At 39.9% G+C, this 18,016-nt stretch overlaps 3 protein-coding genes across 13 annotated transcripts in view; 1 reads left to right on the top strand and 2 right to left on the bottom strand.

The window, feature by feature from the left end:
- abi1a (abl-interactor 1a) overlaps positions 1 to 3,521 on the bottom strand; it is a 46,630-nt gene extending 43,109 nt beyond the window's left edge. For 2 of the 10 annotated variants that reach the window (XM_018700762.2, XM_051066752.1), the window contains exon 1: positions 3,280 to 3,516. In XM_018700762.2, coding sequence (XP_018556278.1) covers positions 3,280 to 3,396 — 117 coding nt within the window. In that variant the 5' untranslated portion in view covers positions 3,397 to 3,516. Of the gene's footprint in view, positions 1 to 3,279 lie in introns of all 10 variants that reach the window. The other 8 variants (XM_051066753.1, XM_018700768.2, XM_018700766.2 and 5 more) reach the window with 7 other exon arrangements.
- A 1,103-nt stretch (positions 3,522 to 4,624) lies between these two features.
- acbd5a (acyl-CoA binding domain containing 5a) lies at positions 4,625 to 11,099 on the top strand. Its single transcript, XM_018700815.2, has 13 exons — positions 4,625 to 4,765; positions 5,109 to 5,235; positions 5,593 to 5,713; positions 6,215 to 6,287; positions 6,411 to 6,528; positions 6,907 to 7,122; positions 7,211 to 7,402; positions 7,771 to 7,865; positions 7,957 to 8,173; positions 8,495 to 8,697; positions 9,190 to 9,249; positions 9,453 to 9,562; positions 9,654 to 11,099. Exons 2-13 carry the CDS (start codon positions 5,139 to 5,141, stop codon positions 9,664 to 9,666), a joined length of 1,515 nt encoding a protein of 504 aa, XP_018556331.1. The 5' UTR covers positions 4,625 to 4,765; positions 5,109 to 5,138; the 3' UTR covers positions 9,667 to 11,099.
- Positions 11,100 to 11,338: 239 nt separating this feature from the next.
- mastl (microtubule associated serine/threonine kinase-like) lies at positions 11,339 to 17,832 on the bottom strand. 2 transcript variants are annotated; one of them, XM_018700812.2, is made up of 13 exons: positions 17,527 to 17,832; positions 17,307 to 17,444; positions 17,048 to 17,187; positions 16,868 to 16,956; positions 16,655 to 16,761; positions 16,404 to 16,563; positions 16,124 to 16,272; positions 14,848 to 15,921; positions 14,549 to 14,690; positions 14,393 to 14,413; positions 13,251 to 13,364; positions 13,019 to 13,120; positions 11,339 to 12,534 (listed from the first exon to the last, which is right to left on the bottom strand). In XM_018700812.2, the coding sequence occupies exons 1-13, from the start codon at positions 17,692 to 17,694 to the stop codon at positions 12,377 to 12,379; spliced, it is 2,562 nt and encodes an 853-aa protein (XP_018556328.1). In that variant the 5' UTR covers positions 17,695 to 17,832; the 3' UTR covers positions 11,339 to 12,376. The 2 variants fall into 2 exon arrangements, with proteins under 2 accessions (XP_018556328.1, XP_018556329.1); XM_018700813.2 differs by lacking the exon at positions 14,393 to 14,413.
- Positions 17,833 to 18,016: the final 184 nt, after the last annotated feature.

The raw sequence follows: 18,016 nt of genomic DNA on the forward strand, positions 1-18,016 counted from the left end.
TCAGACCGTACTGAATTCATCAGGCTTAGTGCAGCTTCCTCTGAAGCCACAGCTTCACCTTTGTATCGACTTTTTTCATATGCATGTATGCAGCTGTACTCCTCTAGACCTGTAAACAGACTCTGATGTGTATAAATCAATCGCATTTCCCTTTAACTATCATATCATACTATCATATTCAGCTCTACAAATATCAAACACAGCCTTAAACCGAAAACTAAAGCCTGAATTTAGGTGTTATTATTTAACAAAGAGATGAATAGCCCTTTCTAGAGCCTACATTGGTGTGTCCTGCCAACATGGCCAGGTGGCCCACTTTGCATACAGTATGTGTGTCCTTGTCACAAAGGTTAAACAAACACGCTGCTGAGTTACATCAATGAAAAAAATAAAGTGAATGTGAGCAGAGGGTATTTCAAGGGAGCAGCAAGCGCTGAGCAAGAATATCTTATGGCTGTAGTAAACAGGAAAACATAAATAAATAAAACACCCCAGAATACTCAGAATTATCTTGGTGCAAGTATCTTAATGTGAAAGAGTGTTTTTGTTTAGTGTTTTTTCTTTTTTGGCTCTATTATTAAGGTACTTCCCGGCACAGAGAGAGGAAGGCATTTCAAGGGAGCCAGCAGGGCAAACAGGAAAAATAACTCTGACCTGTCAGTGTGTCATATACCACACACACACACACACACACACACAGTTCAAAACACTCTCTTGGACAAACAAAAGTCACTATCAAGTTGAGAAAGTGACATGTCCTCGGTTGAACAGAGCTCTCACCATCTGCTTCAGCCCGAACACTCACAACACCAAAGCCTCCATGACAAGAACAGAGAAAGAAAGGGAGAGAGAGAGAGAGAGGGAGAAGAGGGGATGGAAAAGTGAAGGAGGAGCGCTGCAAGGATGGGCTGATTCGAGCTGAGGCATGTTGATATGTGCGCGGTTCAGCCGGGTGTGTGCAGTTTTATGTTGTGTGTATGTGTGTGTGTTTCTATCAGGAGGCACAGAGTGAGAGAGAGAGTATCTACCGCAGACAGAGAGAAGGGCTTATGAAAAGTGCACTGTTATAGTCTGACACTCGCTTCACACAGCTCTCAACGTGTGCCGATGAAAAGCTTAAAATCCTGCTTTTTACGTCAGCACTTTAAACAAGGTGCTCTGCAAAAATACAAGGACAGAATCACTAATCCGAAACAGAACTTATCACAGGGCTTTAGTTTAAGTTGGAGCAAAATTTAACAAATTCTCTGCATTGGCTCATCAACATCATCTATCACTACTGTGCTCTTCATCCACAGCTACAAGAAAACAACAAGTCATGAAGTGTTTTTGCTGCCAGTTTTATCCAACCACAAACAACGTTCCCTGTATAAAATAGCAAAGTATCTTAATAATAACGACTTAGATCAGGAGTTAAATGACAAAAAAATAACTAGTCTGAACATTAAAATTTGGCCAGACATTGGCCCAGCAGCTTTCAGTTCTATACACAGTAAGATGGACACTTTTCAGTTTATATTTATGATGATACAAAGCCTTATTAATCAGCAGTTCTCATCATTTTAGTATGGAAGTGGTCAACTGTGAGGAAACTAAGTATCCAGAAGAAGTGTAGTCTCATAAAAGACGTCAGTACTGGCCTTCTAAACAATACTGTCATGCTGCTTAAAATGAACTAAAGAGTAAACAATATTACCTAGAAAGTTTCTGCTTTTGTGTATCATGCTCTTAATGTTGCATCATTGTGGGAAATTAGTTCCTATCTCATGTTACAGCTGTCTGTGGTAAACAAAATCCATAACATAACAAGGAAATCCCCACAGAGGAAAAAGCATCACCTATTTAATTTTGAGCTTAAGCGTGACAGAGATATTAAAACTCCTGTCCTGTGGTGTACTGTATGTGTGGGCTGTAACTGGCCGTGCCTCACAATGCAATACCAAATCACCCGAGGACAAGGAAGAAAACAAAATTACAGGGAGTCGTTTGGGGAGTACAGCTGGAATGGACACACCCTCTTGTAGCTGATACGATGGGGTCGACTTCCTGCTGAAAACAAAAATGTTTTCTCACCACCACCGTTTGTCTGTCACTCAATTCATTCTGAAAAAACTGCTTTGACTTTTATTTTTAGGTGTGGCTAACCATGGACGTTATTGTTCTAAAATTAAAAATACAGACCAATCTGTGGTCTCTAGCCTCTACTGCAATAATCACTTCCATCGTGAGCAACATTAACGTCAAAATAAAGTGTAAATGCAGAGATTTCACCACATCAATTTACACTGCAATAGCTTCAGAAGACAGATGTGCAGCCTCATATGGCCAAGCAGAGATTAAAGCAAGCTCTGTTCCCATGAACAAGTTGAGCAGAGGAAGAAAATCAATATCTCCAACCTTTATTGACCAACTAACAATGGCTTTACATTCCTCCTTCTGTCTCACGGCCTGGTTGCAACAAGCCTGCAAACTGAATTATCTTGAATAAGCTCCAGAATTAATCTGCTCCACAACAACCTGCCTGCTACTGATTTCCATGCATACATTGTTTTTTATTGCTGCAGTATACCTTCTTTAATGGTTAAAACAACAATAAAAGTCATGCACTGACATTATGGCATTTGCACTGAGTGCTTACAAGTCCATAATGTACACACTAAACGTTAGTGTAATATTCCTGCAGTATCCCAGTGGGGACTTCAACTGTTTTGTGGTATTAAATGGTGAGTTTAATGACCTGAGGGAATGTAATGGACTGCTGTGTTATTGTAATATTCATATAGACTTACAGTTGTGCTGCGATGTGACATTTAGTTTAAATTTGAAGCAGTGTCAGCATCAATTAAAGCGAGCAGACTACAGCAACTTTCTTGATGATGTTTCAAAATAAAATGAAGTTATTTTCCAAAGCAGCCGAAACGTGTTCACTGACTTGCTGTAAAACACACAGGCCTTCACTATCAGCAGTAAGAGTGGGAGCAGTTTTGAACCGACCCAGTGTAATAATAAAAAAGTAGACACACCCTCTGTGTAAACGGAATATATGTGATCAATGGTGTGAACATGCAGAAGATCTCTAAATGTCCCACAGCAGCGAAAAAGCCCCGACACCAAACTGTTATTTTAGCTCCAAGCTTTAGGGCGGAGAGGATCATTTCATAACGCGAGTCCAGCTTCTTTATCCACGTTTCCTGTCCCAACAACCATTCAATTCCGAGCTTTCTGGGCGACAAAAAAAGGCGGCTGAAATATAAATAACGTGGTGGCTTGTTCACTTACCTGGACATAATTGTTCTCGCAGTAGTCTGCTACTCTGGTGAGGTTTTGGTAACTCTCCACGAGCGCTCTTTTACCGGCCGGAATCTCTTCCTCTAACAACATTTGTAGCTCTGCCATCTTACATCTCTCCGCAGAGCCTCGCTTCCCTCTCTGCTTTCCCTTTGATTGAAGCAGCCACCAGCCCCAGCTCTGCCTCTGAAAAAAAACTCCTTTGCCTGCTATTGTGGGATTCCTGCCCTCGCTTTGGCGTAACCTCAAACCAAAGATCGTCTGTGATCGCGAAGAGTAGTCACTCAACAGTTAAAAAGCGGGACCAGTTTCAAATCTGTGAGCATGCGTTAGAAACAAAAACAGCTACCTAAATGTAACTAACTTATATTATTATTTTAGATATGTATACTCATTACGTATTTTGTAATTAATTAGAGTGCATATCATAATTGCTGCTACACAGACTATGTAATTAATGCAAATGCATGTTTATTAATGCAAATTTTCTTTCTGTTGGGTTCCACAGGAAATGTGCAAGTGGAAACTGAGTCACCATTATCACTTATTTTGATTTGTTTTAATATATTGTGGATTCATTAAACGATTAGGTCCACTCATAATCGAATAATAGCCTTTTCTCAAAATATATCGCCTAAGAAAAAGAGTCTATTTATCTATGCTTTTTTTTTTTTTTCATATTAACATAATAACAAACATTTATATTCTATTCACTTTATGTTGGCTATGAAATACTTTATAAACTAGTGTTTTTCTCTTTCTGTTCTTTTGGATTTTTACTCACTTACTTAGTACTTTGTGATTGTGCTATTGTATAAAAACTTTAGTTTACGCTTTTGCATTTTGCTGTTGCTTTTCTAACTCTACCCACCTTTTGAGAAATGAAACAAGGGTGGCTTTAAGCATGTTATGAGCAACTTTTCCTATTTTGAGAGAGAAATTGATTTACATGTGAAATATGTCTTCTTACAAACACAATATTAAAGTATCTTTAGGATTGTGACAAACAAGTATTTTCAATGTGCAGATTATTTTCGACAAAGTGAGATCTCTTGCTTTTCTATCCCGTCTACCTATCACTCTTCCAACTGAAGGAAAAACATGGATCCATACTAGAGTATGCTGGGATATGTAGTCTTAGTCTGAACTCTTACTACCGTGGATGTACGCTATGAATTCGCGATGATAGTAAAATACTGTTTGATACTTTTCACTTTTCAATATCTTTTTCGTTAATTTTCTTTGTATTTTTTGTTTCTCATATAGAGCTGCTAGCTAGGCCTAAAACTACATTTTTACTAAAGCGTTATACTCGAAGCGGAGAATTGTGGAGCTTGTAGGAAATATTACTATCCTGTAGAGAACTACAACTCCCAGAGTTAAACTCTGACTGGCTTTATTATACCGTTCATGGCGTCTGGTCGAGGGCTAAAGACAGGTCGCCTTCTGACAAACAGATAGGCCATTGAATTTAACGGTAAGTGTCGTTATTTTTCAGCTTTTCCTTCGAGAGTTTGGAAGTGTAGATTGTATTTGGCGCAGATGTGGGTGTTGAACCTGTGTCGCATACTAGTTGGTGTGTCCTAGATTCACGACCGAAAAAAACCTCCTCCTACTGGTGGTCATAACATACTGTAGATACTGTAACTTACAAGTTTAGCTAGTCGCATTAGCGTTGCTGAAGTGAGGGTTTATGGCCTAAAAATGTTATCAAAAGCGTGCTTAAATGCCACTCTAAAAGTTAGCTTTAGCATATTTTAGTGACATTTCTTAAATTGCAGAGGTATGTTATTACTAAGAGTATTACTGTTTGTTTTTAGGTTTTGTTTTGAAAGTCTTCGCGTGGCACAATGGAGGTGGAGAGTGTCAAAGTGGAGGATGAGAGGCGTTTGACCCAGCTGAGGTTTGAGGCCGCCGTGAAAGTGATCAAGAGCTTACCCCCGGATGGTAAGTGACGTGAACGCACCAGTCTGCAACTGTCACTCGCCCCATTTGAACCAGTTTAACCCCAGGACTGCAACACAGAGCAGAGAGGGGGTCAGACATAGTCAAGTGCTGCAGGGCAACAGCTTGGTCTGCCTTGGATCTCGAGCGATTTAAAAGGTTTAATCCACTTTACTTGCAACGTACAACGCAGACACTTTCCTTCCAGCAGCCTGCAACTTAATGCATTATCATAGCAGTCACTTTTGAAAGCCTGTCTTGTCTCAGAGGCCTCTAAGAGAATAGTACATTGTAAATAGCTATTATGCACATTTTGCAGTGTGAAATTCCTGGTTTACAACTCAAATTCCTGTCTTTCAGGTCCCTTTCAGCCATCCAATGACATGATGCTCAAGTTCTACAGTTATTATAAACAAGCAACGGTGGGAGCGTGCAATATACCACGACCTGGCTTCTGGGATGCAGTTGGTAAAGCAAAATGGTAATAACAGAAGGAAATACAGTCAGTGAATGTTGTGTTTTATATCAAATTTTGGCAGCATTTAATTTCATTACTCTCTGGTGTTCATGGAATAAAATTCTGGGAATTGAATTGTGCATATTGCATAACCTGCTGCTTTTTGCCCACTTTGACCTCACTGTGCTAAACAAAACAGAGTAAACTTCTGTCTACTGGGTTTTCTAACCTAGTCATCCTCTTGTCTGTTCAGCCCGGGGTTGTGTTAGGCAATCTCTGGACTCTTGCGCTCACTGAAATACGACTTGGAATGTGACCCTTCACCCACTAGGCTGGGCAGTTTCTCTTGTGCTCCCACTGCATTGGTGTGATCCTGCAAGTTTCTCAGAAAACTGTAAAAAAAAAAAAAAAAAAAAACTGACCTCATTTACAAAGTTGAAAACAACTGACACAAAAATAAATTTCACAGTTTTCACTGTAAAACATTATTTAATAATGCATTTTTTGTTTACTTTTCTTATTTAGGGATGCATGGGATTCTCTTGGAAATATGTCAAAAGAAGAAGCAATGACCGCCTATGTTGATGAAATGAAATTGGTATGTTTTTTAACTTAAAGTTCCAGTGGACATTACAGTTTTATTGAACAGGAATACCAGCATCTTAAAGTCAAACCTTTCTTTTAACTTGAAACAAAATTTATTTCTGTATTGGATGCGTAGATCCTGGAGGGCATGCCCATGACGGACGAGGTGGAGGAGCTCTTGCGCGTCCTTGGTCCGTTCTATGAGCTGGTTGACGAGAAGAAAAAGATCACGCAGATTTCAGACCTGAGCACAGGTAGAATTTATTCACCAGGCGGAGCAACTCTTCCACCTCTGGCTATGTTCATAATGTCAAAAACAGCTTAACCATTTGCTTCTTGTCATATGCTCAGCCCGTTTGACACAGTTTGCTAGGCAGCTGGAAGGCAAGTACATCACTGTGAAAACACTGGAGTCTGGTGGTTTAGTTTAGTATTTGGTGTTGTAGGCCAGATGCTTTTGGTGCTTAGCAGTTGTGTTTGCTTAGTGGTATAGATACATGGCTAGCATATTAAGGTTTCTTTTGCTATTTGATGACTTTAGATTTGTGATTTCTTAACCTCATTTATTTATTATCCTTTAAGTAAGTGTTATGGTGTTATGGTCTTGCAATGAAATCCATTTTGTTGCACAGGGTTTGGCACGATGTTGAACTCAGTGCAATCGAAGAGTGTCGCAAAAAGCATTGTCAGAACCATGGAAATGAATGGCACTCTGGAGATTCGGCCCACCAGGCTTAAGTCAAAGGAAGTGAAGAAACAGGCGGAGGAAGAAACACAAGAGGAAGATGAGGAAGATGACGAGGAGGAGGAGGAGGAGGAAGAAGAGGAGGAAGAAACGATCAGAAAAGGTAATAAAGTTATAAAAAAGACCTAATTTCAAGTTTCTTGTGAGTGTCAGGAGGGGTTTTTGATTTTTAAATTATCATTTTATAACAGACAAGAAATCAACAGCTTCTCAGCCAAAGAAGAAGGGTTCAGCCAGGAGACCCAAAGTGCCCCTATCAAATGGTAAATTGGCAAACGGAGTCACCCATCTGACCAACGGGAGTCACTCCAAAGTTGCACTGAACGGTGACGACTCCAAAGAGGGTTCAGTCAGCGAACTCCTGCTCAACGGCCACCACACCGGTAAGGAAAACAACATGTTCTCACAGTATGTCTGTGAAATGTTTCAAAATGGTCACTGAGAATTCACCTCACCCACTGCCTGTGCTTGTGTATCAGTGCACCATGTGATCAGATAATCTGCTAAGCTTTGTTGCCAGAGCTATGGCAACTCAGAATCTTTACACACTTTACACATCAGCTGCTCCCGGAGTTTTAATGGAGTAAATTAATGCTTCTGCTGAAATGGAGCACAAAGCCCCAAATTAAGTGAATGCTGCCTTCCCCCCACGTCACTCTGTTAATTACAGTGCAGTTTATTTTACATTACAATGCAGGGAGAGTCTGAGCTTTTGTGTTCCCTTTTTCTGCATCTTATGTACTGATCTCAGATCCCAGTGCCAACATGTCTGGTCCCAATCACCTGGCCAGTGACTCAGACAGTGAAGTCTACTGTGATTCTGTAGACCAGTTTGGCCAGGAAGAGGTGAGCAACAACGTCAGAAAAACACACAAATGTGGATTATGTTTAGTAAATGCATCTATGATCGATTCATTTTAATGTGCATCTTCTCCAGAGCCCAGAGCATAACCACTCTCTGGGTGACCTGGAAGAAGAGGAGAACCATGTGCTGCAGACTCTAGAGGCAACACAGGAGATTCAGGAGGACATTCAAGGTCCACTCAAAGTCATCAGGTGCGGAGGAGAGGATGGAGAGACCAGTGGGACAATGTCGCAGAGACAGAGGCTGAATACAGACATGCCAGACAGCTCCTTGGTCAGAAGAGGACAAGGTAAGGTTTCTCTTACAGGGCGTACTAGTTTCTTTTTTACAGTTTCTTTTTTTGTTTAACAGAAAAATCTAATTTAAATGATCTTGGAGCTCTCTATCAACCCCAACAATGCATTGAGCTGCTCTTTCAAACACTTGTTTTTAGAGATTTTTATGTCTTTTGTCTTGTCAACACAGGCTGTATCTGGCTGTAATCAATTTGATGTTCATTTTGCATTTGCCAGGCAGAAATGTTATAAAATGTAACAACAAAGACGCATAAAAATCTGAATTGTTCACTGTTCTAGAAAGTGTATTTTACTTGAATCTCTGTGTCTGTCAGGCTCCAGGTCCCCAGGCCGCAGCTCTGGTGCTCCAGTACCCATGCACAGCGGCGGAGACGGGGACGGGGGCCACTGGGGAGGAACAGGAACACCCGGAGGGAGTCTCAATGAGCAGATTGTTGTGGCATTGGCCAGACTGCAGGAGGACATGCAGAGCGTCCTGGAGAGACTGCACACCCTGGAGGCTCTAACTGCTAGTCAGGTCAGACTGATCTGTCCTCTCATTCACTGCTCTCAGAGAGAAGAGTCACAGGAAAGAAATCATCATCAACCAAAAAACAGTGTGTTTTTTAGCTGATAACAGAGACACCAAAGTCATTCAGTTGCCTTTGTTCCAGTGCAAACACTTGAGTAAACAATTGGTGATGGAAGACAAAACTTCAAGTTGCTTTTCTCACTTTTGCATAATTTTACATTGAAGAGTTAACTACTGAAGAGCTAGCATAGAGAACAATCATAAAATTCAAACAGTAAATGAAACTGCCAATTCATGGTAGTGAATGGTACAAAATAACCAGTGCAAAAATTAACACTGATCCTGCCAAGTTATGCTCTCAGCATGTAGATCAGGCTTTTAAGGAGAAAAGATAAGGAGATTGTATTTTGGCTTAGTAAACAACATTTTGAAGACAGATAATCACTGAAGAATTCATGTTGATGGTGTTCTCCTTTTCCTTTTCCTTTCTTTCTGCAGGCAAGATCAATGGCTCTGTCTCCAACTTATCCATCACCCCCAGTGAATAAGAAGAGTCAGGTAAACAGTTTTAAGTAAATTCTCAGGCTTTTAAATTGGTCTTTCCCTTTGTATTACACCTTGAGAACATGCCTCAGCTAACATTAGCTTTTTATGACCATCACCAGATTGAAACATCATTAAAACTTCTATAAGGAGCCAGTTTCATTTGAAGCAATGTCACAGTCATTTGTTTACTTTTTATTTTTTGTTTTTTTACCCAGAAGCCATCCTGGTGGCCTTTTGACATTTCTCCAACCAGTTTGGCCTTCGCTGTGATATGGCCATTTGTGGTACAGTGGCTTATCCGTCTATACCTGCAGAGGAGGAGAAGGTATTCTTGTGCAGGAGAACATAAACATGACTATTAAATTTAACATTGCAATGCTCAATTTAACTCATTGATTTTCCTCCTCTTTTAATAGACGAATCAACTGAACACGCTTACATCCAAAACACCCACGGGCACAGACGATAACGAGTCCTCTAAATGTCTTTGGCTGGGTTGCTAATGGCTGTAACCCCCCCCTGCTTTGACCCACAGCCCAGTAATCTGCTTTTGCACTATGAAGAAGGCACCTAGGGTTAAGAGCGAGAGGAAGATTATTTCTCAAGTGTGTTGCACTGTGGATGTGGAATCAAAAAAGAAACATGAATGTATGTATGGGCTCGCAGCCTGTGATTATACAAACCTTTCAAGATGACACCACTGTACTAATCTTTTTTTCTCTGTAAGAAATGGTTTGTGTTGAGAGGGGTGAACTTACAGTTGGGATATTGTCAATGTGTTTATAGACCAACTACAGACGCTTCTCAAATTATTTCCATAACTAAGGCTTTGTTGCACAGAAAAATGGGCCTGATATTTTGTTGTTTTAAGCATAAAGCTTGATGTGGTTATAAATTTTCACAATTCACTTTCATTAGTTGCCCAGGCAATGCTGCTATAATGAAATATTGTAATAACTGTAGTGTAGAAAGGAGGATTGAATGTAATGATATATTGATATGTGAGATTCTTTTTAATTGTGAGAATAAGTTAATATTTATTGCTTTTAGCGACAGTTACAAAGAAGGCATTGCTGGCCAGATTTGAGCTGTATAAGTGAGGTCTATGTTCAAAGTGACAGCTAAATGTTTATAGGTTAGACAAGGTTCTCGATGTGTTCTCATCACCTGTCCTACAGCATATCAGCCTGTGCTTTACATCAAAGTGGTCTGATTGAGCCTCCACTTAATTGTTTCCAAATAGAAAAAGTGCCTCAACATCATAGGTACACTCATAGGTGGCATTATGATTTCATACTTTCACATATTGTAGCATTTACTGTTATAGTACTGGACCAAATGAACATTAATCCTACTACCTGGTGAGCCATGAGGTGGTGAGAGTATCCATCTGACAGCTTCATTTTCCACTCAGCTATCTGATTATTATTCATGCCTAGCACTTGTCGCCGTCTGTGTTGTTTACGCTGTCATGTTTTCTCTGTTGTATAATTTAAATGTGTGATGTATTATGTTTGTATGAATATTGTGGAAAGATTTTGTCTGAGTGACGGTAATCATGAGTTGTTTGCAAAGCAGTGAGATATATACAAATTGTATACAGTAGCTGTACAGTTCAGATGATTAAAATGCAATATTTTAATTGCATTCCCATGTATTATTAATATAGAATACTATATCATATTTACAATGGTTTGCATCTGCAATAGCACCAATCTTTCCAGAGCCATTATGTTTTAATAAAAAAGTAATAGTTTACCTTTCTACTGAAATGTACTAAGGCTTTCTCACCCTCTCTGCCTGTGGATAGAGTGGTGTTTGCATGTGATAATCTAAGCCTAAAATAAAATTTTCATAAAGCATTTTAGTTTTTTCAGATTACTTTTTTAAAAGTTATTGATTGACATGGTGGTAAATATGTTTATTCACTTTCTGAGTTGATTGATAGCACTTGTGTCTGTAGGGTAATTGATGTCCTATGACTTGGGCTCCTATGAATTTTAAAAACAGGATAGACGTGGACAGAGAACAAGAAAGCTAATGTACCAACATTTTGAATTGTGCTATTTAGTAACTTTACCAGAAGAAGGCCCAAATTACATTATGTTACAAACAGATTTTATTTGTGTTTTGCCTTTTTTCTTAGACTGAACAAGATAAAATTTCAGAAGTAGCAAGGAGCCTGGTGAACTTCTTAAAAAAAAAAACTAGTAGTGTGGAAAATGGACAGTGGACAATGATATTCTATTGAGGCCCATTTCAGCCAATGTGATGAAAAAAATATTCTGTAACTTTATCATAACGAGAAACTTCTATCAAAATAATGACTTCATATCAGGAAAGTTTCTCATTATTTTGAGATACTCAGTCATCATTGTAGAAAGTCTCTCATTATAATAATTTAAAGGAACTTTTCCATCCCATCGCCAGAAATTAGTGACATAAAAGCAGCAAAACAGTTACAAAGTACACACTCGTCTTAAAACGACACTAAACGTTATTCACAAGATTTACAAAATAAAATACATTATTCATGAATATATTAGGATGTTTTTCTTTAGCAGTATTGTACCCCTCAATGATATTCAGGAGGCCCGCCCACCCAGTCAACAAACAGCAGGGGAACATTACAAAGATGAACAGAGCAGCAAAAGTGTTATCTGCATGGAAAGTTATCATCAGGCAGGAAGTGTTACACTTGAATGAACTTAAATACCAAGTTATTTTGTGTTTAATCAATATAACACCATAACAATACAGAAATCAAGGCCTATTATAAGCCTAAGCAGGAGCAAGTAGTGTTTTGCTAACTGAAGAGCCTAATATAAGAGCTATAACTACTGTATATGAAAGAAATTCTACTTTCTACTATGTATATTCGTAACCTACTGAGCAGTCAACAGATTCAGCTTTTTCCTGACTCTTCTGACCAGTGATTGCACATACTTAAAATAATTAAAAATATTACAGCCTTGATCAGAATCCACATCATTATTTTATATTTATTCATATAATGGGTGATTTTGCAGTTTTTCACAGTGACAGCAATTCAATAACCCATACCCACATGTTCTCACCTCATCAACAGCTAAAATTTGTTGACTGCTGCTTTTATAAAATTTCAGCTATGTTTGTAACTCTATAAACTGAAGCCAGACACGGCAATGTGCTGAGCATTGTTTCTTGCCTCAAAGTACGAGGTGTCAGTCTCGTCCTCCGGCTGAGGTATGAAAGGCATTGGCTGGTTCTGCAGGTTGTCCCAGTCCAAGCCCTCAAACAGGGGGTGGCACTTGAGTTCTGGTGAATGTCAAGACAAAATGATCAGAATTCTCATCCCGTCTCATTTTCATCTCTATCCTACAATCAGATTCACTCACAAGAGCTATTGCCAATATTAGTAACTTTGTTAAACATCACAGATTAGTCTAACTTCCAGTATGATGGGAAACAGAATTACTTAAAGGACCCATCCTTTTTTTTAACCATATAAATACGAGAAAATTTACTTACAGGATTGAAATTTGAAAGATAGCCCACCCTTTAGCTACATTTACAAATATTATCAAAGTACAGAAATTTAAAAAAGCATGAAACATGAAGTACGCTTCAGTTGATATATATAGTTGTTTAGTTCTCTGTTCAGCTTTATAATTGGACTGAATTTCATTTTCCAGGCTGCTGAAACCAGACTAGTTCTGTCCTGGATTTAAAGGACCTGTCAATCAATTGGAGAACTACATCAGATGTGAATAATGAAATATAATGAAAAAGTGTTCCTCACCTTTGAGACCAGCCCGCTTTGTCGTGTCCATTGTTAGCAGTATTTCAATGGCATTTCTTGAATTTTCAGACAGCTCCTCCTCTCCCTCAGGCCACGGGATATCTAACATTTTGGTGAGGTGGTAAAAGAAACAACAAAACTGTGCTATCAACATAATCAATTCATTTCTCCGACCAAAACTCCTTTGTATTTTGAGGTTCAAGCTTGAATGATGAAAGAAAACCAAACTCACCTCTGTTGAGAATGTTCTGGAAGACCAGCTGAGGTGTCTCATCATTAAAAGGCGGTACACCTGTGAGGAACTCGAAAAGACACACTCCTAGCGCCCACCAATCCACCATGCAGTCTGGGTAGAGGGCAGAGAAAAGTCACATTCCATACAGCTGCTGGCTTCAAACACCACAGTTTTTTTTCCTGTGATCCCAGTTAGCGTGTGCACTACTTGCACTGCGGTGGCAGAAGCAGGGATAACGTTAGTTTAAGGAGTCAATTTCTGGACATAAACTTTACATTTCTCACATTTCATTCACACATGGACCACTCATGATGATTATGACACAGTGATTTGATGGGAAATAAGCAAATCTTTGTTCAGGTTATAACCAACAGGGAGCCTGACATAATTGTTATTATTAATCACACTGTAATTTTAGAAATCCCATGAAAATTTTACACTTGCCACAAGCGAACCTTGATATTTGTGTCTGTCTTTGTAGTTCTAAAGAAGTAATTTTACTTCTCAATAACTGCAAGGATTGGCAGTTACAATCAATATAATGATCCATTATCAAGTTAAGAAAAACACTTGACAGCAGATGAATAAATACTGCCACACAGGATCATTCATGTCACAGGCTGACTGTTCATGAATTCAAAAAGCAGTAATCATGCTACAAAACTGACAGAAAATACTGCCCTCAGCATGTTAACATTTGAATGAATAATAGCATGTTAAATCAATAGGTTATTATTAGATGACATTTGGCATGTCACTTGCTAAATGTCAAAAATAAACCCAGTGCCACAGCTGAGCACACACTGACAATGTGCCAGCGTTACCCCAAATATATAGAGCAGAAAAATCTGTCCAGTTAAAAGCATTTAAGCCTCAACAAATCTGATTCCCCAACAATTGCGTTAGTTTAATGTTAGGAGATGAACCCATCTTTTCAGCGTCTGTAATCTCACATTTTAAAATGCTGTCCCCTTCCCTCTGATCAGGCCCACAGTTTGTTCACCAATCCAAAGGGTAGAAAAAGGAACAGTGGGGATAGGGCAACAGGGGGAAATCAGCTCATCTCCTCTAGCATATTAGCAGGCTGGGTAAACATGCAAGCTCGCTTGCAAAAAACAGCAATATCATTGTAAACTTACCACACTGACCACTTCCTGAAACTAAAAGAAAATGCTTGTCACAAGGGCTACAACATCAAGCATCCACTGTTAATAGCATAAGACTGTGCTAAGCTACCTTTTATAGCTTGTATTTATTTCTGTGGTAAATGCCCATTAACAGTTTTCCTCTCTTACCATGTGGTTTACCCAAAAGAAGCTCTGGAGCCAAATAGTCAGGGGTTCCCAAAATGGGTGCACCCTCAACAGGCAACGCCCCCCTCCGGACACTCTTTGGAGTCCTGAAAGGGGTGTGGGAGGTCGACATGGGCTGAGGAGTCTGAAGAGGAAAGAAAAAAGGAAATATGAGAAAAATGGTGAAAATGCCTTTCACAATTCCTAAAGCCCAAACTGTCATATTCAATTCAGTCATATTCAGTGCTGCAACTCTGCTTAACGATAAGAATGAACTTTAAACTGTATCTTTGTGTACCTACCTGATAGACAGAGCTGTTGGAGCTGGATCTCTTCTGCACTGGTGTTGCAGTGCCAGATGCAGAGTGATAAGATGTTGTTGTGGACATGTCCATAGCCTCCACAGACCCAATGCTAAGTCGAGACATGTTGGAGCGGTTAATGGAACTACAATAGCTACGGAAAGCTACAACGTTCCGGGGCTTGAGGAATGAAGGGGACTGCGCCACACCGCAGGCCAGATCAGGGAGTCGGCTGAGAAAGGAACACTGAGATTCACCTCTCCGGCCAAAATTACCAAGTTTGGGAGTTTCAGTAGAAACAGCAGAAGGAGTTTGTGGTAGTGATTCAGTGATGAATGAGTCTTTATTTTCCTCTTGCTCCTCAGATGATGCTGAGTTCCTATTTCTGGAACACCTGCTTGGTTTGAGAGATGAACTGCTCTCTATAGTGAGAGACGTTTCGTGCATAGACCCATCGGAGTCCAGGCTCAAGCTCCTGCAGATGTCACTGTTCCCAGCAAGTGGTGATGTGAAACTTGAATGCGACAAGTCTTTGGCTCCATCTTCAAACGTGTCCTCTGCTGGCTCCTCCAGTTCGCAAAACAGAGTTTTGGCCACAGCAATGGGGCTAGAGCGCTTTGGGACTCTGTCTCCAGTTAACCCATTCCCCTCAGTGGAGGCCAAAAAGTCACCTATTTGGATGGTGGAGAATGTTCCAGTTAGACCAGTGTGAAACCTTGCAGTCTCCTCTGGAATCTCATAGCATCTCCTGTAGTCTGCGTTACTCTTCTTGGCTTGGATCTCTAATGGCTCTGGACTTCTCTCTACATCTGAAAATGTTCTCTTCACAGATGAGATGATAGCAGTTTGACTGTGACCTGTCACTGGCAGACAAATATCCCTCTGAGCTGTGGGAACAGGCTCCAATTTGTTGGTATGAGGCCTTTTTTCTGTAAGTTGGTCTGGATTTGACGTTTTGGCCAGATTGCTGCTGGCCTCAGTGGAGAGGCCGAAGGTGTCCAGTTTTGTGGGCACAAAATCCTGTTCAGGCCCTTTATATTCAGAGTGCCCTTTCACCCTATGTTCATTTTCTTTCTACAGAAGGAAGAAGAAAGGAAAATCATTGTCACAACATGGCATGATTCCACTACTTTGTTTATTTAATCCCCTTAAATGTACACCAGTTGTTTTATGTCGCTACAGACATTAAACACTAAATAAAGCTGGACATCCCTAATCAAAAAATTACATTGTTTAATAGGTCATTTTATACACTTAAAGGTTCATAATCACTGACCTCTTCACACTCCCACAGTGGACTGATACCACCCTCAGTGTCTGTGGTGCTGCCTGCACTCATCGTCTCAAACCTCTTCCTGGTCTTCAGCAGTGTGGGAGTCAAGTTTTTAGCCAGGTTGTGAGGACTAAACACACTGTTGCTGGGTCCTATAGAGACAATGCAAATACATAAAAAACAGACATGCAGGCTTTTAGAGATAACAATGCTTGCATACCAGTCATTCCAAGAGGACAATGAATGCAAATTAATTTTTAAAAAACCTAGAACTGTGGCATACCCAGTTTCCAAGGGTAGTGAGCCGGAGAAGACAGGTGATCTTTTATCTTCATCAGGGGAGAACCAAGAGAGTTATTCTTCGGTTTTATTTTGCCACAGGACATGGGGCTGGACACAGCAGATGCACTGCAGTGACGCTTGCCTTCTCCTGTAGGTGTATTCTGTGTTTGAATAAACAAATGAAGAGTCATTTCTAATTCAAACTAAGCCAATGGGACATCACCTCATTCAAAAAGAGATAAATATACTTACAAATCCAAGGGAGCTGATTAAGGAGAGGACTTGACCCGGCGTGCGGAAATAATCTTTTTTTGGTTTAGCCAAGGATGGAGTGTTTAGGATATCCATAAGACTCAGCTCTGATATTGAAAGCACATGGATAAAATACAGGAAATATTACTGCCATAACTAGTGGTGACGGTCAAAATCTATTCAAGTGTCAAGCTGATGGGACCTCTATCGTACCTCTGTCAAGCTTGACTTTGGAAAGGCCAAAGTCTGTTAGCTTGATGTGACCTTCATCAGATATCAGCATGTTGTCTGGTTTCAAGTCCCTAAAAAAAGGTACAACTTAGTTAAATCTCACAAGAAAGTGTTATACACTTTTAATGACGCCCAAAGAAGTCGTATATAGTAACAAAGTACCTGTGGATTATACCATGACGGTGAAGGTAGTCTAAAGCCAGAGCTACCTCTGAAATGTATTTAACAGCCATATCCTGGTCGAAATATCCATAGATGTGAAGCAGAGATTTGACATCTCCTCCAATGAGGTATTCCATTACCTGTAAGCAACAGGAAAATAAGGATTTAATAACAGCCATACAAAATAATAACTTCACAAAGTAGTTACTGCAAATATGTTATATGCAAGCGTCGCTTTTCTTTTGCCATTGGGTGTTACCAGGTAGATCTTGGTCGCTGTCTGAAGGGAGTAAAACAGGTGAACCACGAAGGGACTTTTGCTCAGAGCGAGCGCGTCTCTTTCTGCCTTCATTTGCCCCGTCATATTTTTATCAACCATGTCGGCTTTCTTCATCACCTGAGGAAGAAAAAAAACAGTATTTCACATAGCTAGAATCCTAAGCAATGTTTAATTGTTGCCAGAGACCAAGCAGACTCACTTTAATGGCGTATAATCGCGCATTGCACTTCTTCCGTGCAAGGTAGACTTTGCCAAAGGCACCGCGGCTGATGGGCTTCAAAACGACGAAATCCTCGATTGAGGGCGGTTTAGGAGTTTCCGACGTTTTCTCGTGTGTGCTGGAGTCGTGCTTTTCTTCTGCGTCCATTATTTAACTCGTTTCAAAATTAGGATTCAGGTGGTGTCTGTAACAGCTTGGCAGCTCGAAGTAAACACTTGCATGATAAAACAACAATCTCGGGTTTGTTTTGAAAATTTGAATTCCGCTGCTCTTTTGCGAGGTCCTCTGGCGTCCAATCTACTGCCTGTACGCAAAGCGTGGCATGCTCTTAATCTGTGCTATAATGAAAAGTTAGCAGTTTATTTCATCCATGAATTTGGTAGATATATTACATATATATTTATCATATTAATACAGCCATCCGAACGAGACTTTAATTTTTAATATTTAATTTCAGGCAGTAAAGAGC

This window comes from Lates calcarifer, linkage group LG24, assembly GCF_001640805.2.
Source record: "Lates calcarifer isolate ASB-BC8 linkage group LG24, TLL_Latcal_v3, whole genome shotgun sequence".
Lineage (NCBI taxonomy): Eukaryota > Metazoa > Chordata > Actinopteri > Centropomidae > Lates > Lates calcarifer.